Consider the following 26707-nt stretch of genomic DNA (forward strand, 5'->3'; position numbering starts at 1 on the left):
TTTCGGTTCCGGAACTACAGGGAAAACAGGTTTTATAGAGTTTGTGAGATTAGATCCGAACAAATTAGCCTATTTCTATTAATTAACAGTTGTTTTTGCGAATTTCACGATTATATTTATGATGTAATGAGTAATATGAGAAAGGTATCATTACACCACTAGGTGGATTAAAATAGGTTTTTTGTTTACTCTTTTAACTTTCTAACTCAGTGAGCTCCGAATAATCCAGAATAGTTCTTATAAGCTAATGGATGGTTTAATGGCTGCTTTAAAAAAAAACAACTTGTGGTACATTAAGGTATGCTTATCTAGTGACCCACCAGTGTATATGCGGCCGCTAGTGAGTTCCGCATTATTATACGCATGGAAAAACATACCAATGCATATCACATTCTTTTGTATTTTCGACAACGCCGTCAATCAAAAAATTAATGTATGGTGATAAAATTGGATTATCTTGTTCTTCGAACCACAAGTCCCTAACCGCACCGTTGTAGAAACAGTATGCTCCTTCTGCTCCAGTTGTCATGTCTGATCTTTTTCTGATTAATCTGTTCAACAAACTGTTCGTGTCCTGTGTTTGCATAACTATTGTAAAAAATCGGCCCCAAGTTAATTACAAGGATGTTGTTATTAACTCCATGGTACCGTTGGCAGCTGCTATTGTAACCGGAGTATGTGGTTTGATAATCACTTCCAAGAACCCACAATTCTTCACAGCTTCCGTTGTCAATGTATGCAGTCTGCTACGGTACAGTACCGTAACACTGGTACATTATTTAAGCTATTTTCTGTTTCTTTCGAATCGGACCAAGGTCTATGCATTACTGAAAGGAGTTATTCGCTTCGATCGTGATTATTTGAGTATTCCCAACGCCGGGCATAATATAGAGAAAGTCATGTTTGTAAGAGCTCTGTTATTAATTTCTATCTTAACATATTCGGTAATATGTCTTATCCAGATAGTGATACTCGCGTTGTACAATTTTAGAATATATGATGCAGTAATTTTTTTTGGCTCAATGTTGATCGAGTTTTACTTCTACATCCAAAACTTATTTGTATTACTATTCGTCGAGCTTATCATGGTCCGATATCGAATGCTTCATAGAACAACACTAAAAACCCGGAACAGAAATGTACTACTGACTCTACTGAAGCTACATGATCACTTGGGAGTCATGAAAGAGCTAATCACCAAGGCTTTTGGTGCTTTCTGCATGATTACATCCGTAGTCGTGTTTGTTCAGAGTGCAATTATTGCGTACTGCTTACTTTGGATGTGGCAACAGAAAATATCCACCGGGTTAATTCTAATGGCTTCAATTAACTTACCTTTCAATGTTATTTTTTTCTTTGGATGGACCTACTCGTTTGATTTGCTTGAGCATGAGGTAAGTACCACTTAGTAGAAGGGGAATTAATTAACATCTATTCTGCTCTTGTTCAATTAAATGCAACATTTTGTCTTGCTGAACCATTGAAGCGATGCACAGATTTACATATTTTTTCTATTTAATAAAATATAACATCGTAAACAATTCGACAGTCCCACGACAAAAGGGCCTAACTGCAAATGACAGTTTCTCTTTGTTTACTTTTTCTTACACGATTTACCGCACTGATTTTATATTCGACGCCTTACTTTTCGCAAAACTTTCAAGGTAAAATCACAAGCTTTCGATTGATATTGGAAACGTTGAATAAATTGCAGTAATAGCTTCGTAATAATCAAAAGAGAAAGTAAACAAAGAGAGGCTCTCATTTGCAGTTAAACCCTTTTGTTGTGGGACTATCGAATTATATGCTTTTTCATGTCTTTGAAAAGTAGTTTGAATACTGACTAAAAGTAAATTGGTACGTTAAAAAATACATGTAATTCGTAATTCAAGAAGACAATTGATGGTTGCTTTACAGTACATTTATTAAAACTGTAAAGTTACAGTATTAGATGATTACATTTCTCCAGTTCGAAAGAAATTTCGACCCATCCTCTTGATGAAGCCCATTTTCGTCCGAACAATGGAAACGAACACAAAATCGGCGAATTCTTTTAATTTTTACCGCATTTACTGGGTATCCTTGATTGTCTTACCGCTTTGTCGAAGTCACTGCTTTGAAATGAAGCAGTATTTTTCCATTGTTTGAAATTCCGTGTAATAACTTGGGAACCAAACCGATATTGTTGGCACTATATCACTTTAGAAACACCAGAGTAGTGGCAGCTGTCCAAAACATAACTTATTCCCTGTGTTTGCAGATGAAAGGCAATACATCAATGAATGGTTTCGTTTTCAGGCTACAACTGTGAATCGCTTGCCGAATCGTTGCCTACTTCACGAACTTGTTGGCAAACACGAGCTTGAATTTTTGCGGCACATCTATAAATCCAGTCGCGATGTAAAAATTTTTTACCGGGAAGCTGATTAAAATTCAGTTTCACGTATGTTTCGTGATCGATCAAAGTGCAGCACTTGTGTTTCGTCAAAACACGGTCGTACCTTAAAAGTTGTAGAATCTTGTCCAACATTCGGACTCGGAATTCTGTTTCATGTGCCACTTCAAATGGTTACTGACTTTGTATGACTTATGTACTTCTATGGCAATGATGTTCCCCATCCTTTGGTGTTGTGTCTTCTGGCCAAATCTCAGATCGATAGACCGGGGTTGGCTTCTACACCTCGTTGCGCAGCTCATAATCCATGATTCCAGTTTTTTCGAAAGCCCGCTTATTCCTTTCCACACTCAAGGTTTTCTTTTGAGTTTTGTATACTCCACAAACTGAGGTTTTCGGCATTTCCAGATCTATAACCAGCTTGAAACCGGATCACTTCCGATGTTTGTGAACAGAGTGTTTACTTCTTCCGAGTTCTAAAGCTTGCTTCATTTAGAATTGGAACAAACTTTTGCTCATATTGTGGCGCTCCTGGTGGGCGGATTTGGAAGTTCTTGGCGCCCACGTGTCGGGAATTTTGTCAGCTTCACGTATGATTTTTGACATTCCGCAAATCGACTGTACTTTGTAAACAATCAACATGGAAGCCGAAAGAAGGGAAAAAACTGTGCACAGTTATTTGGAAAATTCATTGTAGTCTGCATCTAGGCTAGCTAAACAGCTGAAATAGCCCAGAAATACCGTATGGCGCGTTATCAAACGGTATAAGGAAACATTGACGACGATTCGGAAGCCTCAAGCCAATCGTCGGAGTGGAACTGTTGACCGGAAACTCCGTGGTAAGATTTCGAAGACGATTAAGAGAAATCCTATTCTGTCGGACCGTGATTTGGCCAGAAAATTCTGTGCGGCTCATAGTACCGTGAGTAGAACTCGACTCCGGGAAGGAATCAAGTCGTATTGAGCTAGCAAACAGCCAAATCGAACCATAAAACAAAATAGTGTGGTCAAAATTCGTGCTAGGAAACTATATGACCAGGTGCTGACCAAGTTCGACGGATGTCTTTCGGGCAAATTCCAGGTCAAAAATTTTACTTGCCAACGGCTCGGGGGGATGTTCCAGCCAAATTTAAATTTGTATTTGCCGAGAAATTTGCAAGAAAATTTATGATTTGGCAGGGCGTTTGAAGCTGTGGCAAAAAAAACGAAGGTTTTCGTTACAAATAAGACCATGACATCGGAACTATACCAAAAATAGTGTCTCCAAAAACGAATTTTGCCGGTCATAAGATCCCACGACCATCCCGTAATGTATTGGCCAGATTTGGCAAGCTGTCATTACGGCAAAGTCGTTCAAGAATGGTATGCAGAGAAAGGGGTCCAGTTTGTCCCGAAAAACCTTAACCCACCCAACTGCCCCCAGTTCCGCCCTAAGGCAAAGGGAAAGGTTGTCAAAGACATCAATCAGATGACGACTTGGTGGAATAAGAAAGCGAAAACGATAGACGAAGAAGGTGTGCGCCGCCTAATGAGCCGTGTTACAGGAAAAAATCGAGAACTCCTTCGAAACCGTGACGTATAATTTTATCCGTATTTTTTTCTTAAAAGTATGAAGAAAAGGCTACATTTGTATAAAAAAGATCTTGAATTCAATAATAAATAACTGAAATACAGGCAATTTTTTTTTATAATTTTTTTTTATTCAGGCCAATTTGCGTACACACTTTACGTGGCCGAATGAGCCTTGTTTTTATTACATAAAATAATTTTTCTACCGCTGGATCTCGTTGTCACCCTTTTTCTAGGGGGAGAAGAGCTTCCATTTTTATCTTGGGATGAGTGAGGGGCACTTTGTTCGTGGCTCGTCTCGTCCTCCATTGCCGTATCGGTGGTATCGTTGTTGGTTTCCGTTTTTTCTTCGTTTTCCTTGTAATTCGCATTCTTGGGTTGGTTGTTAGTTGCTGTAGACGCGCCTTGTTGTGCATTAATTGCAGTTGCTGGTGGGTTAGATGGTACAACAGGAGTACTGCGCTCACTAGTTTCCGTTGTTGGGTGGTTGTCCTTATTTTTGTTTGAAGATGTCGTTTTTGCGGTTTCAGTGCAAGGTTTGCCGTAGTGTGCAAGTTGTTCACAAAACTGACATGTAACCAGTTGATTTTCATACGTAATCAGCGTTCTACACGGATGTTTCCCGTCTTGATTACAAATGATGTAAGATGGAATTGCTTTACGTAGTTGCATACGTACCACTCGCACGCCATTCCGGATACCCGGAAAAAAATTCCGCCATACTTCCCTTTCGATGGAAAGAACTTCACCGTACTGCGACATACTTTCCCGAACATACTCATCGCTGGACTGCGGGGGAAGGTCATGCACGCGTACTTGTATGGCATTGTCCACCATGTGCACAGGAATTTTGTATTTAATGTTGTCACACTCAACGCTGTGCACCTCGTTGTTAACCGAAGCGAATGCAATTGCATCACTTTCACGTTTAAACATAATGTACACACAGTTAGACGCCTTATCGAATTGAATCTCACTTACATCAGTAACGTTTAGATGCATTCGTTCCTTAAGCAAGATTTCAATGCTGGTCTAACTTTGCATCGCTTGAAATCAATACAGATTGAATTTGGCCTTGTAGGCCAAGTTTCAGGCTTTGTTAAATCGTATTTGCCCATTTCGTACACTCTATTGTCCACTACACTGTATTGTCTTTGTTTTTATCGTCTCGACCGTAAGCAATTGTCGACTGTGTCTGATGAGATGCTAGCACGATTTGAAATACAGGCAATTGTCTTTGTTCCAATTCTATCTGAAGCAAGCTTTATTGGATGTTATTTTCAAAGTGCGATCTATTATTTTGATTAAACTTGCCCCAATTGTTTTCTATCGAAATGAAAACAAACCACAGCCAAAGATTTACTCTTAGCCTTTAGACTAAAAAAGAGGGTCGTATGAATAAAATGTAGTCAAGTTTGATGTTTGTAGTACCTTCTCAAAGTCCACAGAGTAAAATGCAGTAAACTTGAACGTGTAGTCGAATTTATGAACGAATTCAGTAGCGTACCAAATTTCAAGATACCCTAATGAGCGCGAAGAAAATGAAACCATGTTTGAAAGGATTCTCTGTTGATTCCAACCTTTCGTGAGACAAAATCCTGCCCACCGAAAATATAGGTACTATCTCAAAAGTTGACGCCCTGCTGTACCAAATAATTTATGATGAAATTGACCTTGGAGTCTTTATTGAAGGCTATTTGATTATTTTGTTACAGATAATTCACGTTTTGCTGAAAGTTTTAGAAAATCTAGTGTAAATAGTTTTGAATAAACGATATATAATAACTAAAATAGTTTCAATAGGTGATATAAAATATATTGGAAATATAAATATCAATATTTAAGTATGTTTCACGAATCCGTTCAGAATTTCAAGTCGAAAATCATGTGTCCGGTTGAGCCTCGCTTTTTCGTTCTAGTCCCGATCTCCCATATTTCATTCAAACAAAGGGTGTTTTGTTAATAACTAACTGATTTGAAATTTAAATGAAACACATGCCAAATTATGAAATTGCCATTTTTTTATTTAGTAGATCATTTCTTGGCATTGAACATTTAAATATGATTTCAGGCAAAAAGCCGCCACGACTATTTTTCGCAAAGGTCATTCTAGAGGTCCTATTTCCGACCACGTTTTTAAGCATTTGAGGGCGTATTTCAGCAATGACACGTTGAATATTGGTTTCCAAAGTATCAATCATTGCTGGTTCATCCACATAAACCAATGACTTCACGTATCCCCACAAAAAACTAATCGAGTGACATTTCCCGAAATAATGTTGTTATTGAGATGTTCTTTCAACAAGTCGATTGTTTCGGTAGCAGTATGACAAGTGGCACTATCCTGTTGAAACCACATTTCACACATCCATATCTTGAAGATTTGGAAACCAAAAATACGTTTTTTTTTAGTTTTTGCAACGACTGAGTGGAAACATATATTGGATAAGCCAAATGAATGAGAAACTCGTAGAAAAGATGATTTTATAGAAAAAGATACACTCATAGACAGGACTCGAACCTGCGTTCTTATGCAATCTGTGCATACGCATTACCATTTCCGACACCCTGAGATGTGGTAGACACGGCTCAACCAGAACACTGAGTTTGGTAAGCGTACTTCGAACATGGTCTGAATCTTAGCTGCCTCACGACCAGTATCATATATACATCTTCTCTGTTTATCAGACAACAAACACTAGTCTTCTCGCTCTATACCTAAATTCATTGATCAAAGTTCTGTAGCGATTTCTATTCCTTCCATTCGTCCTTCCTCATTTTTAAGGAAAAAAGGACCGATGATTCCACCAGCCCATAGACCACATCAATCAGTACATTTATAGAGATGCATCGGTAATTCTTGAACGGCAAATTTACTTGTTGACGTATCCATTCAACCAAATGGTTCGGTGCATCATCACTTAAGAGAATTTTGCGCTATAAACAGTTTTAATTAAACACTGATTTAAGGAACAAATTTCCACGATTTGGAAGCATTGTTCTGGAGTTCATGATTTTCCAAACAAGACTGCAACGTTACTTTACACTGTCAAAACAACTTTCAGATAATTGAGAAATCCCTGTTGGAAAAACAAACCTCCTAAAAACACCCGTTAGTAGCTTTCGGAAGCTAGGCAGTTTTTCAATCCAGTCGTGAAGCCATTTTCGACATCCTCAGAACTAGTGGAGTCAGCAAGTGCGTAAGACATCGACGACAACAAATGATAGACGGAAAGGGCCAGGTCTGGAGAGTGTGAAATGTGGTAAAACTTTCCCTTTTGAGTTCAGAAACAATGTTTTTGACTGCTTTCGCAGTGTGTGTGGGAGCAATGTTGTAATGCAAAATTGCTTTCTCGTATCTTGTGGGGCATTTGGGCGTGAGAAGCTCGCAGAACGAGAGATCTTCTTGATACCACCAAATGCATTGCATCATTATTTTCCAAAGCGATTAGGTTTTGGTGTTAATGTCGATGATTGGCTTGGGCAGACTCATGATTTTCTGCGCTTGTGATTCTTAGAACCAATCTATCCTTTTTTTATTTAAAAGATATTTTATTCAGGCATATTTGCGTACAAGCTTTACGTGGCCGATTTAGCTGAGATTTTAGATAACATTTTTTTTTGTATTGGATCTCGTTGTCACCCTTTTTATAGGGGTGGTATTGTTGTTGATTTCGTTGCTAGTTGCTGGTGATGCATCTTGTTGTAAGTTGGTAAGTTGTCCAACTCTTTATAGAACTGGATATAAACAACATTATTGATCTTATTGCATTGAAGTAAATGCACACGTTTAATGTCAAGATGCTTTTGCTCCTTAAGCAAACCTTCAAGTACTCGTATCGAAGGTCGAATTTTGCATTGCCTGAAGTCAACAACAATCGTATTCTTTCGTGTCGGTGGTAGCTTTTGTTCGTTTGGTTCACTCATTTCGGGGTCGTTATATTGTTAACTACACAATACTGTACTTGGTTTCTTCTGTCCCGAACGTAAGCGGTTTTGTTTTATCGACTGACTTGGATAAGATGTTAATGCGAACTGAATCTATCCTTTGTTTCATGTCGAAAAAGTAAAATTTCGAACACCGTTTTCCTCTCTCATACTGTCTTTTATTCCGTTCATGAGGAAACCATTTTACAACCTTCTGATTCTTTCCCATGATGTGTAGATGACCAGACGCTGGCTTATCTACTAACATTCTGTCTCTCAACCATTTATTTTGAGTTTCGTTATTGCCTTCAACAATCCTTACAATTCGGCATCTTCAATTGTTTTGTGTTAACATGTGCGTTCGTTTGGAGAGGAGAGATTTTTACATTTGTGTCATTCATATTACATTTCATTTGTACATTTCTTTTGATATAAGTGGGATGGATCGAGAAAAAAAGAGGGGGGGGGGGGGTTACATTTAATTGTTGGTTTCTTGTGAGACAGAGAGAGAGAGATGTAGAAGGGGTGAAGATAGAAGAAGCTTAGACTTGAGTTGAATCGCTGTGTGGGTCTGCTGCGGACGGTCCTGGTTGCGGTATCCAATGTGTGTGGCCACGGACGATGCCCCCAGGGGGGTCCCTTTGGTGGGCGGCTCACGGCTGAGATGACGGCAGTTATCGGTATCCGGGGTTGTGTTGGAAGGGTGTTGAAAGTGTCTGGTTTGGATGTTGATCGTGAGTGTGTTTGTGTGACGATGTGTTTCGTCTCCCGTTGGCGTGTTCGGCCGGCCTCTCGCAGTTCCTTGTTCGGTTCTTGGGTTGTCATCCTTCAGATGTGCAGGGTCGCGGAAGATATCTCCGGGGGCGTCAGCTCCCGGCAGATGGCCCGCTGGGGGTTGCTGGTCTCGGGGGGAGCCAGCCCCCCGCAGATGGCCCGTGTGGTTGATGCTGAGTCTTCGCCGGAGATTGAGAGATAGGATGATAAAAGGAGCGGAGAGTTAAAAACGCTTAAGGGGCTCGGAAACTTGAAGATCTAAAATTGTGTTTTCTTCTTCTTAACAACAACGTATTAAAAATTAAAAATACATTTGGTATGTAAATTATGTTGTTAAGTAAATGTTATTCTTTGATTTGCAAACAAACACAAATTTCAACATACAAATTTTTATTACACTTTTGCAGGAACAAGAGTTTAAAAATGCCATAAAATCCTTACAATATAGATCAACAGAAGACCAACCGGCATCATTTTCGGTATGCTGAATCAATGGCGAAAAATAAAAAAGATTGTAATATTCTTTTTGCAGGAATTTCTCGATATCATCGATCTGAAGCTACTTACGGAATCTCCCAAAATAACCGCATGTGGATTATTTTCGATTAATTTGACAGTGTTTTGTAATGTATGAAATCTTGTTATTGCTATTTTCATTTTACATATCTGCTCTTTTTACAGGTTTTCACGGCCATTGTTACTTACATTATGATACTGTTTCAGTTCAAAGATCTTGAAAAATGAGTTGAACTGTATCGTCAATAAAAATAATTGTGTTATTATTGAATAATGCACTATCCATAGTAATTGTGCACGTAGTCGTAATAATTCCAACCAGGATGCAGCTTTTGCCACTCTTCACGATATTTTCTTCTCCGTTCGGCTGCAGCTTTCTGTTTCTTGTACACAAACAGTGGACGAAAGATAATAGTCGTTTCATCGGCTACTAAATCAATAATATCATCCGTTTCAGTCATTGCCAACATTATTAGAGAGCACATTGTCGTGAGCTATGATGAAAACAAAAGTTTGAACTAAAATTATGCAATGTTCTTATGAAACGTCACTATTACCGTTAACAACGAGATGGTATATCGCATTTTTTGGGTTTTGGGAAAGGCTATTTGCAAACTGAACTCCAGTACTGTCCTGTTAGCACTAAGTCGTGATTTTCTCACATTTGGTCAGTACATTATTTGTCATAGGGTGTATCAATATTCATCTTCTTAGTCGAGGCTGCAAATATTTTCAATCAGGGCGTACAATCAACAGATTTCGCTGTAATTTATTCCAATATCATGGTTTTAGTTCTAGAAAACCCCTTTCTAATGCACCTAATGGGGTGATAATTGCCATTCCAATAGCCTCATTAAAACATTTATACGATTATATCTTTGAAACAAACAGTATTCGCCATGAGCATCATGGACTTATCGAATAACCTAATATAGTAGCTTTCGAACTCGTTTAAGATTGTCGAAATCGTCTCTCCGTGAAATTTTGCCGTATTGAGAAAGTTGAAGCAATAGAAAAATGCGGTTAGTCGGTTACGTCACTTATGCTCTTATATCTCCGAAGTAATAGCCATTTGATCTTTGAACTTTGATCAATGAACAAAATTTGTTTTTGAATAATCCTAAGCTTGATATATCACTGGAGAAAATAATCGCAAAATTCGAAAGTCGAACATCGATTATTCCGAAAAATAATGACATGTAAACCAACGGTAATGTGAAATAAGCATCACTCGAATAAAGAAAATTGCTAGAAAACGTAAAAGTCATTCGTTCGTTCTTTTGATAGTCAGTAGAACTTAGTTTTGTAAGGTTAAGCAAGCAAAAAAAAGGTCGCACGAATTTGAACTCGCTTTCTTATTAGAGAATGTTCTCGAAAAAGGAACTACTGATCACTCATTCTTTCACAAGAACTAGTTCTTTTGAACCGTTCACGAGCGAATTGCCCTAGCGTACACCGAAAAAACCACATCGTTTTTAGATGAAAAAGAATGTGTATCATGAATTCCTTCTACAAGGCCAGACCGTCAACAAGGAGTATTATTTGGGCGTTATGAGACCTGCGTTATGCGTGAAGCAATTCACCAAAAACGACCAGATTTGTGGGCAAACAACTCGTGGATTTGCATCACAGTAACGCACCGTCTCCCAATGCCATCGTTATTCGTGAACATTTGGCTAAAAACGAAACGAATACCATTCAGCAACCACCTAATTTACCTGATTAAGCTCCCTGCGACTTTTTTTCTATTCGGTCGACTCAAGAAACCGCTCCGTGGAACGCGTTTCAGCACCTGTGGATTATGGAAAAATCGCAGATGGCTTTGATGGCCACACCGAAAACTGAATATAAAGAATGTTTCGAGGATTGAATCAAGCGCTGGCATAAGTGTGTTGCAGTCGATGGGGAGTACTTTGTATGGGACAATATCGATTTTGATGAATAATCTTGTACAGGGTCCACCATCTAACATTTTTTTTAACTAGCAGTTATTTCGGCATTGGTAACCCTAATTTCACTTCTGATTTGAAGAAACTTAGTTTTATCCTTCCGCTGAACGAAAATGTTTGTGTATACGATTGAGGAACGCGTGAAAATAGTGCCAACTGGGCTTGTGATCAGCTTGCGATCAGCTTGTCTGGCGGCATCATTGGACCATTTTTCTTCGAAAATGAGGCAGGAGCCGCCGCCACGGTCAATAGCGAACGCTACCGCGCCATGATTAGCAATTGGTTCTTCCCGTTATTTGAAGAGGAAGACTTGGACACCATTTGGTTCCAACAAGATGGCGCTCCGTGCCACACAGCCAACGCTACGATCGATCTTTGCGCTTAGTCTTCGAAGATCGAATTATTAGTCTAAATTCGGATGTCGTTTGGCCGCCTCGAAGCTGTGATTTGACGACGTTAGACTATTATCTTTGGGAGGCTGTCAAAGATAAGTGTTATGTGGACAAGCCAGAGACAATTTAAACCTTGAAGGACAATATTCGTGCAGCCATAGCTGAAATAAAGCTGCGTACAATCGAAAATGTACTAAAAAACTAAACCGACCGTATGGCGTACTGCAAGGCCAGCCGAGGCAGCCATTTGAATGAAATTATATTCCACAATTAACCGGAAGGATTGTACTTTAATATGAAAAAATAAATTTTGAATTTTGAATGAACTGTTTGTGTTTTATTGCAAACGAAATTCAAATGACATTTGCTCGTAAAGAACAAATGGCGTAATTTTTGTCTAGACATCAAGGGGGCTTTTGACTTAGTTTCCATAAACATCCTATCCGAGAAGTTGCATCAGCATGGTCTTTCACCCATTTTGAATAACTTTTTGTATAATCTATTGTCCGAGAAATACATGTATTTCGCGCATGGTGATTTGTCGACAATACGATTCAGTTACATGGGTCTTCCTCAGGGCTCATGCTTAAGCCCCCTTTTATACAACTTTTACGTAAACAACATTGATGAATGTATCAACACATCTTGCACGCTAAGACAACTTGCCGACGACAGCGTTGTGTCTATTATAGGACCCGAAGCTGCCGATCTCCAAGGACCACTGCAAGATACCCTCGACAATTTGTCGACATGGGCTCTTCAAATGGGTATTGAGTTCTCCACGGAGGCAACTGAGCTGGTATTTTCAAGGAAGCGAGAACCAGCGCAATTATAGCTTCAACTAGGGGGTGAAACCATAGCTCAGGTCTTCACATTTAAATATCTCGGGGTCTGGTTCGACTTCAAAGGCACCTGGGGATGTCACATTAGGTATCTGAAACAAAAATGCCAGCAGAGAATCAATTTTCTTCGCACAATAACCGGAACTTGGTGGGGTGCCCACCCAGGAGACCTGATCAGGCTTTACCAAACAACGATATTGTCCGTAATGGAATATGGATGCAATCGACTCATACGATGAGTCTCGAAGTGCTCGCGAGCGTCTTACCATTGAAAAATCGATTCTCGGATCTCTCATATCGATTGCTTATCCGATGCGATATCTTGAATTCGATGGTGTTAAAAACTTCGAAAGGCTGGTCGAGCTCAATTCTCAAACCCGTTTTATGTCCTTGTATTTTGATTACATGGCTCAGAATATTAATCCTTCTTCTTTTGTTTCCAACCGTGCTCATTTCTTGGATACTTCTAATTCTACTGTGTTTTTCGACACATCCATGAAAGAAGAGATTCGTGGAATTCCGGATCACGTACGCCCTCGAGCGGCCCCAAATATTTTTTATAATAAATTTAGAACAGTCAACTGTGAAAAGGTTTTTTACACTGACGGATCAAACATCAACAGGTCCACAGGCTTCGACATCTTCAATCAAAACATCACCGCTTCTTACAAACTCAGTAGTCCGGCTTCAGTTTACGCAGCTATTCAGTACACCCTCGAGATCATTGAAACCTTGCCCAAAGACCATTACTTCATTGTGACGGACAGTCTAAGCTCAATAGAAGCTCTCCGGGCAATGAAGCCAGGAAAGTATCCCCCATATTTCCTGGGGAAAATACGGGAACACTTGCGAACTTTATCTGAACGGTCTTATTCAATATCGTTAGTCTGAGTCCCTTCGCATTGTTCCATTCCGGGCAATGAAAAGGCAGACTCATTGGCTAAAGTGGGCGCATTAGAAGGTGATATTTATGAAAGACCAATCTGCTTCAATGAATTTTTCAGTATCTCTCGTCAGAAAACTCTCGAAAGTTGGCAAACTTCATGGACGAATGACGAACTGGGACGATGGCTACACTCCATTATTCCTAGGGTATCGACGAAACCTTGGTTCAGGAGGATGAACGTGAGTCGCGATTTCATTCGTGTTATGTCTCGGCTCATGTCTAATGACTACACATTCAACGCACATCTCCGGCGTATCGGGATCGTGGAGAGCGGGCTCTGCACCTGTGGCGACGGTTATCAGGACATCGAGCATGTCGTGTGGTCGTGCGTAGAGTATCGTGACGCCAGGTCGAAGCTACTGGAATCCCTTAGGGCCCGAGGTAGAACGCCTGAGGTTCCGGTTCGGGATGTGTTGGCGAGTCGGGATAGTTTATATATGCTTCTCATATACCAGTACCTTAAACACATTGATATACAAGTGTAATGTGTTATTCCTCGCTCACTTTTTCGTTCCCCCTTCCCTGTCTCTTCACCATCTCGATGGCAACTAATTAGATCTCGGTCGTTTTCAGACATTTTGTTCCCACATCCCCTTTTTACCACGTTTTCCACAATATTTACTTCTCTTTCATTCTCTTCGGCAATATCATCATCACCGCCCACGGAAGACCGCTCCAGTCGATGACCACCATACGGGCCACCCGCCGGGCCTTCCTAGCCTGGGGGTGTTTCCCGCGGACCCACACGGACCGAAGGATGCGGCCAACATGGATATTCACCAACGCCATATGGAAGACCCTCATGCAATATTCAATTCGCCAGCTGAAAGCTAAATTCTCGAGAATCTGCTACCCCGATACTACATTACATAATGATACTATTTTTAGTTTTAAGTTAGTCGTAATTAGGATTAGTAAATACCCTTGGCATCTTAGAGCTTAAGCAGTGTGCCAAAAAATTATACTATAATATTGAATAAAAAAAACGACTGGGCATGTCATCAGGATAACGGATGCTAACATGTGAAAATGGTACTTCAATGTGATCCGGCAGGCGAAAAGAAAAGAGAAGCATAGCGAGCAAGGTGAATGAATGAAATGGAAGGTAACGCACGCAGTACACGAGTCTTGAATGGCTGGCGAAGAGTGGTCATAGTCTGAACTGTATAACAATACGATTGGGAAATTCCATAGAATATGATACAATTATGCGTAGAACGGCAGCGTAAATATTGGAAAAAGTACACCCATTTTAATAGCGCTGTCAGTGTCTCCGTTTATACAGTGAAAAATATACTGTTTACGGTAAGAACCCCAGAAAATATTAGTTCAGGACAGACTACTGTGTTTTTGCAAACCATATCATTTATTAAACGACACGAGTATGCTATTCCAAATGCGATGCATCCATTACTTATTCATAAGTGGTTGTGTTGATATATTTATTTTACACCTTAGTGCACCAGACGATTTATGATATAATTTGATGGTCTCACTGACCAATTTTACGTCTCCGTAACGTAAGCGGATGTCATTTGCTCAAGCTTGGGCCTGGAATGAATCGACTACGAAGTGAATCTAAACAGAAGGTAGAGTTCCACATAGAAATGTAGTACCTGGACATTGCAGTTATGAATAAGCATAACATTGCATACTCCTTGTTTAGTTTTTTTTCTGACGACACCGTCAATCAAAAATTTGATGTAATGTGATAAAAATAAACAAATTGCTCACTTTGTTCTTTGAACACAAGTTATTAACCACACCGTTTCAGAAACAGTATACTCTTGCTGCTTCAGTGGTCATGTCTGATCTTTATCTGATTAATCTGTTCAACAAACTGTTCGTGTCTTGTGTTTGCATAACTATCGTAAAAAATCGACCCCAAGTGAATTACAAGGATGTAGTTATTAATTCCATAGTACCATTGACAGTTGCTATTATTACCGGAGTATGTGGTTTGATAATCACTTCCATGAATCCGAAATTCTTCACAGCTTCCGTTGTCAATATATGCAGTCTGCTACGGCACAGTACCGTAACAGTAGTCAATTACTTAAGCTACCTCCTGTTCCTTTCAAATCGGGCAAAGGTTTACGCATTGTTAGAAGGAGTTGTTCGCTTTGATCATAATTATTTAGGTATTAATAATACAGGCCATAATATAGAGAAAACCATGCTTGTAAGAGCTCTGTTCTTAATGACTGTCTTAACATATTCGGTAATATGCCTTAGTCATGTGGTGATGCTTATATCATACAGCCTTGGAATATATGCCATAGTTGTGTTATTCGGTTTAACTTTCGTCGAATTTCACTTCTACATCCAAAACTTATTCGTATTACTATTCGTCGAGCTTATCCTGATCCGATATCGAATGCTGCACAGAACAGCACTTAAAACCCGGAACCGAAATGTACTACTGACTCTACTGAAGCTACACGATCACTTGGGTGTCATGAAAGAGCTAATCACCAAGGCTTTTGGTGCTTTCTGCATGATTACATCCGTAATCGTGTTTGTTCAAGGTGCAATCATAGCCTACTGCTCCCTTTGGATGTGGCAACAGAAATTATCCACAGGATTAATTCTGATGGCCTCTATTAACTTACCTTTTAATGCTATATTTTTCTTTGGATGGACATACTCGTTTGATTGGCTTGAATATGAGGTAAGTACCATTTAGGAGACGAATTTGCTTACACTTACTTTATGATCGGTATTTTCATTTTAAAATTCCCGCGCTTGTCCAAGCGGTAAACTATTATTCTCTTAACGTTGGCAACACTTTTATACATATTCTGTAAAATTTTGACGCATACCGTACGATTACTTTTTGTTTGGCGTCTATACAAAGAAGTTGAAAATTTTTCGTGTGGCGATTTTTATAATGGATGAAAATTTAGAACAACGTGCGTGCATCAAATTTTGTGTTGCAAATGGATTTAAGTGTTCCGAAACGTTGAAAATGTTAGAAAGGGCCTTTGGTGAATCGTGTCTAGGGAAAACACAGGCATACGAGTGGTATAAACGCTTCAAAGGTGGTCGTACAAGCTTGGGTCATGTGAGATCCCTGGCCGCCCGACAACATCTGTTACTGAAGAAAACATTGAATCGGCGAAGCAAATCGTGTTGCAAAATCGTTCTGTTCGCGATTTGTCGAAAAAAATGGGATGCCGGTAACCGAAATCGGTAGACATTTTAAAAATGATGAAAACAAACTTTGGCTGCGAAAATTTTGATAGCATCTGGTGTTAAATCACGAAATAGATCGATTTCACCTCATAATATTCAATGCACTCAACTTTTCGATTGATGCTTTTCAATTTATGATTCTATAAAAAAGTCATAAAAAACGTCAAAAGTTACGGTGGGGTGCTGGCAACCGAACACTGCCGGCAACTGAACATCTTCCCCTATATCATACACGCAGAGAAACAGAACACATTAGATTCTGATATATTGAATCTTTAAGTCAGCTTCGAACATTTGTTTGAATCAAATAGAACTGTATTTGAATTAAAATTTGAATCAAATGAAACTCTCTTTGAATTAATTGTTTTTTTATATCGTTTATTTACCGAATCAAATTTAGTGTAACAATGTATATTAGATTTAAATATATTAAGATATGTATTCAAATAAAAAAAATGTTCGATCCAAATGCTTGTTAAAGTACATTAAAAGTATTTGAATAAAAAAAAGTCTCAGACCTAACAAAGAGAACACGATTTTTCTGGTTCAAAGTTAACTTTATTCATCAATTCCAGCGCCGTTCTAACATTTCAATACCACTTTTGTAGAACGATTTATCTTTCGCCTCAAAATAGGCCTCAGTTTCAGCGATAACATCTTAATTCGTGCGAAATTTCTTACCGGCGAGAATTTTGTTCAGGTCTGCGAACAGCCAGCAGTCGCTAGGAGCCAAATCTGGCGAATACGATGGATGTGGGAGCAATTTAAAGTTGAATTTATGTAGTTTGCCATTGTTTTGATTGGCTTGCAACACAACAAAAAATTTTTCTTTGCCATAAGCGGTCGTTTCTTTGCAATTTTAACCTTCAAACGCTCCGATAACGCTGTATAATATCCAGTGTTAATGGTGTTTCCTTTCTCAAGATAGTCGATAAATATTAAACCACGAACATCCCAAAATACCGAGGCCATAACCTTTCCAGCCCGATTGTTGTGCTTTCGGGCGCTTTGGACGAAGTTCACCAGTTGATATCCACTCAGAAGACAATCGTTTTTCCGGAGTGAAATGATGAATCATCCATTATCACATATCGACTCAAAAAAAACCGGCTTTGTTACGTTTATTGTTTTTTTAAAGAACGGAGTTTCCATAACACTTTTCAAGCCATAGCTTTGTTTGAACGGTTTTTTTTTTCAACCAAGAAGCAGTGTAAAATTAAAATACGAAATTGTTCTGAAAATAACAAAATTAGCGTCACGGTGTCACTCTTAACACAATAACTCACAAACTAATGAATACAATATCATGAAAGTATAACAACAGTCTTTTAAAGGTTAGTTTCAACTGAAAAAGGGTGACTGCAATAAAACCAGCGCCATCTATGTGTTAGGGCCGAGACTTTTCAGCCCATGTGTTATGTCGTGGAATAGATTCAAATTTTAAATCATGTTTAAGTAAATTTGGGCACAATTTTGACTTGAATTCAACTGAATCAAATATACTGAGTCTTAGCTTCAAATTCATGAATGTTGAATAAAATATCTCGTTCTTGAATCAAATTCTGGAGAATTTTGATTCTAAAATATTGTCATTAAATCAAACATTGCTACTAGTTGATTGTGAGATAAAAACACTTCAAAGAATAATAAAAACGAACGCGTTCGAGTAAGTAATAAGTTTCGAAATAGTTGATGATTTTGAGCTGTCTACACTATTGAAATCGTTCAATTTGTATTAATTACAGAAAACGGTTTTACTGTAAGCCTTCTTGAGCTAGTTTTAAATATGATCAGTATCTAACGGGGAAATAGATTGGAGAATTGATGTGTGAATGCAATTATGTAAAGAAAACCGCGAAAATGTTACCGTAGAGACGGGAGTCGAGCCCGTTTCTAACTCCTAACCGGGAAATTGTTCTACCAATTAAACTACCCTGCATATGAAAACACATAAAGAGGAAAACCAACTGACTAGACGGAACCCAAGCATGCTTCGCTGTAGTTGGTTACTACGGCATTCATACCTTATGATCAAAAACGAACCGGAATTTTCATTTTAAAATTCCCGCGCGTGTCCAATCGGTAAACTTTTATTCTCTCAACGTTGGCAACACTTTTATACACATTCTGTCAAATTTTGACGCATACCGCACGATTAGTTTTTGTTTGGCGTCTATACAAAGAAGTTGAAAATTTTTCGTGTTGCGATTTTTATAATGGATGAAAATTTAGAACAACGTGCGTGCATCAAATTTTGTGTTGAAAATGGATTTAAGTGTTCCGAAACGTTGAAAATGTTAGAAAGGGTCTTTGGTGAATCGTGTCTAGGAAAAACACAGGCATACGAGTGGTATAAACGCTTCAAAGGTGGTCGTAAAAGCTTGGATCATGATGAGATCCCTGGCCGCCCAACAACATCTGTTATTGAAGAAAACATTGAATCGGCGAAGCAAATCGTGTTGCAAAATCGTTCTGTACCGATTAGAGAGATTGCTGTGTTGTTGGGAATCTCTTATGGATCAGCCGAACTCATTTTAACTGATGTTTTAGGTTTGAAACGCGTCGCTTCTCGGCTGGTGCCAAAAAAGCTGTATTTCATTCAAAAACAGCGTCGTGTTGATGTTGGTTGTGTCGCAGTTTTTGGCCAAAAACTCAACCAATATCATCAACCAAGCACCGTACTCTCCAGATATGGCCCCGTGTGACTTTTTCCTCCTCCCCAGACTCAAATTGCCATTGCGGGGAACGCGTTTTGAGACCATAGAAACCATAAAAGAGAATTCGCTGCGTAAACTAAAGGCCATACTTTCGGCGGCCTATAAAACTTTTATGGAAAATTGGATCAAGCGTTGGCATGCATGTATTGCCGCAGGAAGAGAGTACTTTGAAGGCGATAATAAAGAAATTTATTAAAAATTGAAATTTTGCGTTTTTTAATAAAATTCCGGTTCTTTTTTTATCATAAGGTATTACAATAGTCTAATATCTACGGAAACAAAGTCAACAGAGCTCATATACTACAACTGATCGCACGTCTATTTATTTCTGATTTCCTAATGGCTCCGTGTGTAAACTTCACACTACACCAAACTTTCATTCACGATTTGATTTGTTTTCACATTGTAATAAAAAGGCTCGTTTTTTTATAAATTTTAAAAATATATATATTTTTATAACACTTTTTCAGGAACAAGAGTTTAAAAATGCCATAAAATCCTTACAATATAGCTCAACAGAAGACCAACCGACATCATTTTCGGTATGCTGCATTAATTGAAAAAAAAACAAGATTAGAATATTCTTTTTGCAGGAATTTCTCGATATCATCGATCTGAAGCTACTTACGGAATCTCCCAAAATAACCGCATGTGGATTATTTTCGATTAATTTGACAGTGTTTTGTAATGTACGAAAACTTATTATTGTTATTTTCATTTCACTTATCTGCTCTTTTTACAGGTGTTCACGGCCATCGTTACTTACATTATGATATTGTTTCAATTCAAAGATCTTGAAAAATGAGCAGGACTGTATTGTCAATAAAAAAATAATTAGGGGTGACGTGCCACTTGAGTCAATTAGTTCTGAACGAGGCACGTTACCGTAATTATTCAAACAAGGATGCAGTTTTTCCACCCCACACGATACTATCTTCTCCCTTCAGCTGCAGCTTTCTGTTGCTTGTACACAAAACAAGGCGAAAGGTAATAGGTATTTTATTGACTACTAAATCAATAATTCGATCCGATTTATTCATTCGTCGTAAGCTGTGATGAACATGAGAATAGTTATAATGATCTTCTGAAACACCACTGTTACCGTTAGGAAAAATATATCGAAAAACGTACAGGTACGAAATAACTCAAACTACAGTACACCGAAACCTCCATTTACGAACTAAACGGGGGTTCGTAAAAAGAGGTAGTTCGTAAAAAAAGTTTACGTTATTTGGGATTTGGTTCGTAAAAAAAGTTTACGTTATTTGGGATTTGGTTCGTAAAAAAAGTTTTGTGTGATTATTGTGGAAACCGCGCATCATATGTATATTTCCGGAACGGATGTGAAGAGTAAGTGCAAGAAAATGATGTTTGGGTTCGTTTCAAAATCCAAGATGGCGGCTTCCGGTTTATTGAGATTATCTAAAACCCCTAACAATATGGGTATCTTCGGAACGGAATTGATGAGTAGATGTCGGAAAACGATGTTTGAAGTGGTTCTGAAATCCAATATGGCGACTTCCGGTTTCTTGATATTCCTTGAAAACCCTTACAATATGGATATTTTCGGAACGGAATTGATGAGTAGATGTCAGACAACGATGTTTGAGGTAGTTTTGAAATTCAAGATGGCGACTTCCGGTTGGTTGATATTCCTTGAAAACCCTTGCAATATGGGTATTTTCGGAACGGGGTTAATGAGTAGGTATCAGAAAACGATGTTTGAGGTAGTTTTGAAATTGAAGATGGCGACTTCCGGTTTGTTGATATTCCTTGAAAACTCTTGCAATATGGGTATTTTCGGAACGGGGTTAATGAGTAGATATCGGAAAACGATGTTTGAAGTAGTTTTGAAATTCAAGATGGCGACTTCCGGTTTGTTGATATTCCTTAAAAAATCCTTACAACATGGGTATTTTCGGAACAGAATTGATGAGTAGATGTCAGACAACGATGTTTGAGGTAGTTTTGAAATTCAAGATGGCGACTTCCGGTTGGTTGATATTCCTTGAAAACCCTTGCAATATGGGTATTTTCGGAACGGGGTTAATGAGTAGGTATCAGAAAACGATGTTTGAGGTAGTTTTGAAATTGAAGATGGCGACTTCCGGTTTGTTGATATTCCTTGAAAACTCTTGCAATATGGGTATTTTCGGAACGGGGTTAATGAGTAGATATCGGAAAACGATGTTTGAGGTAGTTTTGAAATTCAAGATGGCGACTTCCGGTTTGTTGATATTCCTTGAAAACCCTTACAATATAGGTATTTTTGAAACGGGGTTAATGAGTAGATGTCGGAAAATGATGTTTAAAGTGGTTCTGAAATCCAAGATAGCTACTTCCGGTTTGTTGATATTCCTTGAAAACCCTTACAATATGGATATTTTCGGAACGGGATTGATGAGTAGATGTCAGAAAACGATGTTTGAGGTGGTTCTGACATCCAATATGGTGTCATCCGGTTTCTTGATATTCCTTGAAAACCCTTACATAATGGGTATTTTAAGAACGGGATTGATGAGTAGATGTCAGAAAACAATGTTTGCGGTGGTTCTTAGTTCCAAGATGGCAACTTCCGGTTTGTTGATATTCCTTAAAAACCCTTACAATATGGGTATTTTCGGAACGGGATTGATGATTAGTTGTCAGAACACGATGTTCGAGGTGGTTCTTGAATCCAAGATGGTTACTTCCGATTTGTTGATATTCCTTGAAACCCCTTACAATATGGGTACTTTAGGAAAGAGATTTAAAAGTAGACGTCGGAAAATTATATTTGAGATGGTCTTGAAATCCAAAACAGTGACTTCCGGTTGATTATTATCTTTTGAAAGTTTTTGCCATTTTCCTTTAACTCTTTATTTCTTTAAAACACTATACCGTTCCGAAAATACCCATATTGTATGGGTTTTCAAGGAATATCAACAATCCGGAAATCGCCATCTTGAATTTCAAAACTACCTCAAACATTATTTTCTGACATCTGCTCATCAATTCCGTTCCGAAAATACCTATATTGTATGGGTTTTCAAGGAATATCAACAAACTGGAAGTCGCCATATTGGATTTCAGAACCACCTCAAACATCATTTTCGGACATCTACTCATTAACCCCGTTCCGAAAATACCCATATTGTAAGGGTTTTCGAGGTACGTAAAAAGAGGTTACGTATAAAAAGTGTTCGTAAACGGAGGTTTGGGTGTAGTATTGTCATATATACTTAATGAAGTCAATATGTCAAAAATCTTGCCAAATAAAGAGTATTTGTGGGAGGTGTTTGTTCATTACTTTGCTTTTAAACAAAGTTACTGCATCCCATCGAAATTTTGTTGAAGCAAGGGGAACATACCCTATCAATCGCGACTTGCTAACGTTGGTATAAACGATATCAAAGTGGCAATTTAAATTAGAAAGACAAAGAAAGCAATGCAACAAAATTGAAGAGTCCGAATTGTAAGGATTGATCAACGAAGACTCAAAACTCAAAAACAACTGGCGGAGAGTTAAACATTAATCGCCAAGCCATTTCTGATCGTCTACACGTCATAGGAAAGATTCTGAAGGTGGGAAGATCGATTCCTCATGAGCTGATTGATAGACAGCAGGAAAACCGAAAAACGGTGAGCAAAATTTTGTTTTCTTGAAACAAATGGTTTTCTGCACCGGATCGTGACTGTAGTTGAGGATTATGACAAATAAAGCCAATGTTGCATACCGTTATTCATACGAGAAACATGAATCGAAGAACGTTTCTCGTTCATCATCGATAAACCTCAACCATTAAATTTGGAAAACTGTTGTAATGAGCGACTTTAATAAATTAATTAAAGTTTGTTCAACGGTAAAATTTCACGAAAGGAATGTAGGTACTTTTCTTTTTCCTTTTCATACTGAATTATGACGCAAACAATTGATGTTGACAAATTTCATCAGTAACAGAGTATCCGAAACAGTAAAATTGGTCGAGTACAAATTTGTTGGATTCACCAGAAAATAATACCAGCGCCGTAGTAAGGATGAGGCGAGTAAGGCGACCGCCTTGGGCGCTAACATCCAGGGGGCGCCAAAACATGATGGAATTGGTAAAAAATGTGGTACAACTAGTTAATGAAAACATTAAATTCTTGCGGTTTTTTAGGAAAAACTGTTTAAATCGCAAATAGCTTAACTTTACGTCTGCTTAGCGGTTCAAATTGAACTGTTTAAGTTTATGCAGTGAGTAGTTCAATTTGAACTGCTCGGCACTGGCGAGTCGAAGACGAAATAATATTTAAATTATATTAAGTTTTAGATTAGTACTGTACTGCTTCAAACATCCGCTGGAAGCCCCCGTAATCGTTGCCATTGATATACATGAAGATGCAATTCTACCGTCATTTAGAAGACAGAACCGCCATTCAACGCCGGCCGTAACATTTAGTTTTCATGCTCATGAGACGCTCTCTTTCCGATTGTGGATGTACGCTTGGACCTACCAAGGAGGTCCAAGCGTACATCCACAATCGGAAAGAGAGCGTCTCATGAGCATGAAAAATAAATGTTACGGCCGGGCAAACCTGTTCACCTCTTGAAGAGCAAAAATTAGATTTTCCAAAGGCCATTGGGAAGGTTCCCCTTACTCCCTCAAAGGGATTGCCATTCCCGAGAATTAGAATTTGGGAGATCCAAATTTAAATAAATACAGGCAGATATCTTTACTACTATTCACTGCACCTTAATCGTACGTTTTGACGTAGGACTGCTCTTTGATCTATATAGGAAGGCGAATACAAAATATGAAAAAAACGTGCGAACAGTGGTCAGGTTGCATTGATTCGAATAGATAAAACAATGTATTTGAGATCGTTGGTGGTCCAAACTTTAATATATAATGAACAATGTATAATTTTCCATGTTTACCAAGCCGTACTCATAGCTTTCCCTAACGTAGACGACAATTTCGTTTACAATAAATCTTTTTGCATTTCGCATAGAATGGACGCAACTATTTAAACATAATCGAAATTAGTATTGAATCGACTTGCATTCTGTGCGTTTCGTTTGTGTCGTGAACCCATGTTATTCTCATCAGCTTTCTGTAGAATTTTATGCGCCGTTCACCTTGTATGAGAGGCAATGATTTTTGTCGGAGCTCTACTGATTTTACCCATTCAAGATGCTGAACGACCTCGATCATCGAGTGCTACATGATTTTTATCAGGGGTGACATTATGCATTCAAGTAGAATCGACTTGCCCGTACAAAGCAAAGCAAATGCTTCAACAGACTTTGTAGCATCATTGCATGACTAGTGCTACGATATGACTGACACTAAGAATCCTTCCAGATCGGGGCTCAAACATACGACAACTGGCTTGTGAGACCAGCGCTCTATGTATTGAACCGTCAACCCATTTCGTATTCGAACTCATATAAAACGTATTCTGTTTTCAATTGAATTTTGTTGTCACAACACCTCTCATCTCCAACATAAAGAAATTAACGGTACTTTTCAGGAAATTCAAAATTCGGGAAAAATGTCGAAAGAATATTTCGCCGTGCTGCTAATAAGAAGATGAGATAACTGCTTCCCAAATGTTCAAAACAGAAACTTCTACATGAAATGAGAAGTCCCGGGCCTAACAAAGATTATTTACCGTGAAAACTTTTCTATTCTTCAGTATAATCTCCATCTAGAGCGATACACTTGACCCATCGGTCCTCCAACATTTTGATGTCCTTTAAAAAAAAACTTTTGTCGAGGCCTTCAAAATAGGCTTCCGTTTCTGTAATGACCTCAGCATTCGACGAAAATTTCTTTCCCAGTAGAAATCTTACCAGGTTTGGAAATAAATAATAGTCGCTGGGGGCCAGGTCTGGAGAATACGGGAGATGGTATCCGTACCACTTTTATTCTAAATGCTGAATCTTTTTCCATAGCTTGATGAAAACTACAACTTGTCTGATACGATCAGCTGCTATTTAAACACTAGTGGATAGATTGTCAATAAATTCGGTATTTGACGATCTAGAGGCTTGTTCTCAACAGAAATATAGGTACACGGTTCGAAACTATTGACGCCTTTACTGTGAAAGGCCCTGGACTTTTCATTTCATGTAGTAACAGTGATTTTGGCAATAGTTATGTAGTCTTATGTCAATAGTTCGAACAACCCAAAGGACTATCCTTGTAGTGTTTCATGCTATGTACATTAGGGTGCCAATATTTTAGGGTTATCTCTAATTTCGTAAAAAGGTAGTATTCAAAAGTTAAAGCGCCTAAAAAAATCCGGATAAAAGTTTTAAAATTTTTGATTTTGAAAAATCACCATAAGGCGTAGGAGATATTTTCTGGTGCCAAATGTCTTAGAATTGTCTGAAACGTCGAGATCTAGTGTCATTTCGAAAAAAAAATTTTTTGAGAAAATTCGACTCTGGGAATTTTGAAATTTCCGAGATCGTAAATATAAAGTTCCAGAGACGATTAAAAAAACTATTTATTCAATTTTAGATCTCGAAGTTTCAGGCAATTCTAAGACTTTTGTCATCAAAAGTTTCTTTTTGATTTCGGAAATTTCATGGTTTCATGACAGCTATAATCAATTCCTTTTTTTACAAGTAATATAATAGTTTTTAGGTCATTTTGAAGCTTTCATAAAACCTTTTGAATGGTCTGAACCTTTTGAATACTAACCGGCATCTGAGACATAAATAATCGGATTTAGAGGGAATGTCAAAACAAAGGTTTATTTATTCACTATATAATACGACGGCGGGTAGATTGCAAAACACAAGCAGAAATCTATAAGCAACAAAACCAGAAAATAATTTAATTTCCATTGACAAAAATTATGGTAAGGTGATTATCACCAAGTGATTACCACTTTTGAAAATTTGGAATCATGTAAAGTGATAATCACCAAGTTCTGTCACCACTGCTGAAAGGCTAACATCACTATCAAACGTTGGCCTTACGTAAGGTGATAGTCATCACGATTTAATCACCTTCATATCAAAATGGAGGTGATAGCAATTTAGTTATCACTCTCAGTAGTGATTTGATTTTTTGAGAAGTGGGATATATAAATTATTGTCCGTTAGGTGAATTTTAAGCCACTGATATAAACATAACCTACCAATATTGGTCGGAGAGGATAATTTTTTAATAAAATTTGTACTGATATTGTGTCAAAATTAAATACCAAAATGAAAAAAAAAACTTAGTTTATATAGTTTAAAGATTTCATAGAATGATCGGTAGTATTTATCAATTAAATCAATTCATTTATGTTGTAATTATTATTTGAAGGAATATCATTGGGGTATTCGTAGTATCAAAGATAAATTGCTTTCTGGAAAAGTGATAAGTTTATGAATGTAGACATCTCCTGTTGCACATAATGTAACAATATAAAACATCTATGCTAACATTTTCAGTAGAATTAGATGGCCGTGACTTAGTGAGCGACATATCAGTCTCGTTCAACTGAACGAGTAAAAAAGAT

The 26707-nt window shown here is 38.2% G+C and overlaps 2 protein-coding genes across 2 annotated transcripts; both read left to right on the forward strand.

The window, feature by feature from the left end:
- Nucleotides 1–641: 641 nt before the first annotated feature.
- Nucleotides 642–9544, forward strand: LOC131434143 (uncharacterized). The gene is made up of 5 exons (XM_058600789.1): nucleotides 642–905; nucleotides 963–1394; nucleotides 9073–9144; nucleotides 9198–9293; nucleotides 9347–9544. The coding sequence occupies exons 1-5, from the start codon at nucleotides 642–644 to the stop codon at nucleotides 9407–9409; spliced, it is 927 nt and encodes a 308-aa protein (XP_058456772.1). The 3' UTR covers nucleotides 9410–9544.
- Nucleotides 9545–15687: 6143 nt separating this feature from the next.
- LOC131434144 (uncharacterized) lies at nucleotides 15688–20027 on the forward strand. Its single transcript, XM_058600790.1, has 3 exons — nucleotides 15688–15981; nucleotides 19816–19911; nucleotides 19965–20027. Exons 1-3 carry the CDS (start codon nucleotides 15688–15690, stop codon nucleotides 20025–20027), a joined length of 453 nt encoding a protein of 150 aa, XP_058456773.1.
- The last annotated feature ends 6680 nt before the right edge of the window (nucleotides 20028–26707 follow it).

Source organism: Malaya genurostris, chromosome 3, assembly GCF_030247185.1.
Source record: "Malaya genurostris strain Urasoe2022 chromosome 3, Malgen_1.1, whole genome shotgun sequence".
NCBI lineage: Eukaryota > Metazoa > Arthropoda > Insecta > Diptera > Culicidae > Malaya > Malaya genurostris.

Coding starts and splice junctions, on each gene's coding strand:
- LOC131434144 (XM_058600790.1), top strand. CDS start 15,688: ATGCTGCACAGAACAGCACTTAAAACCCGGAACCGAAATGTACTACTG. Junction 15,982..19,815: donor TTGATTGGCTTGAATATGAG/GTAAGTACCATT, acceptor TTCTTTTTGCAG/GAATTTCTCGATATCATCGA. Junction 19,912..19,964: donor ATTTGACAGTGTTTTGTAAT/GTACGAAAACTT, acceptor CTCTTTTTACAG/GTGTTCACGGCCATCGTTAC.
- LOC131434143 (XM_058600789.1), top strand. CDS start 642: ATGGTACCGTTGGCAGCTGCTATTGTAACCGGAGTATGTGGTTTGATA. Junction 1,395..9,072: donor TTGATTTGCTTGAGCATGAG/GTAAGTACCACT, acceptor ACACTTTTGCAG/GAACAAGAGTTTAAAAATGC. Junction 9,145..9,197: donor ACCAACCGGCATCATTTTCG/GTATGCTGAATC, acceptor TTCTTTTTGCAG/GAATTTCTCGATATCATCGA.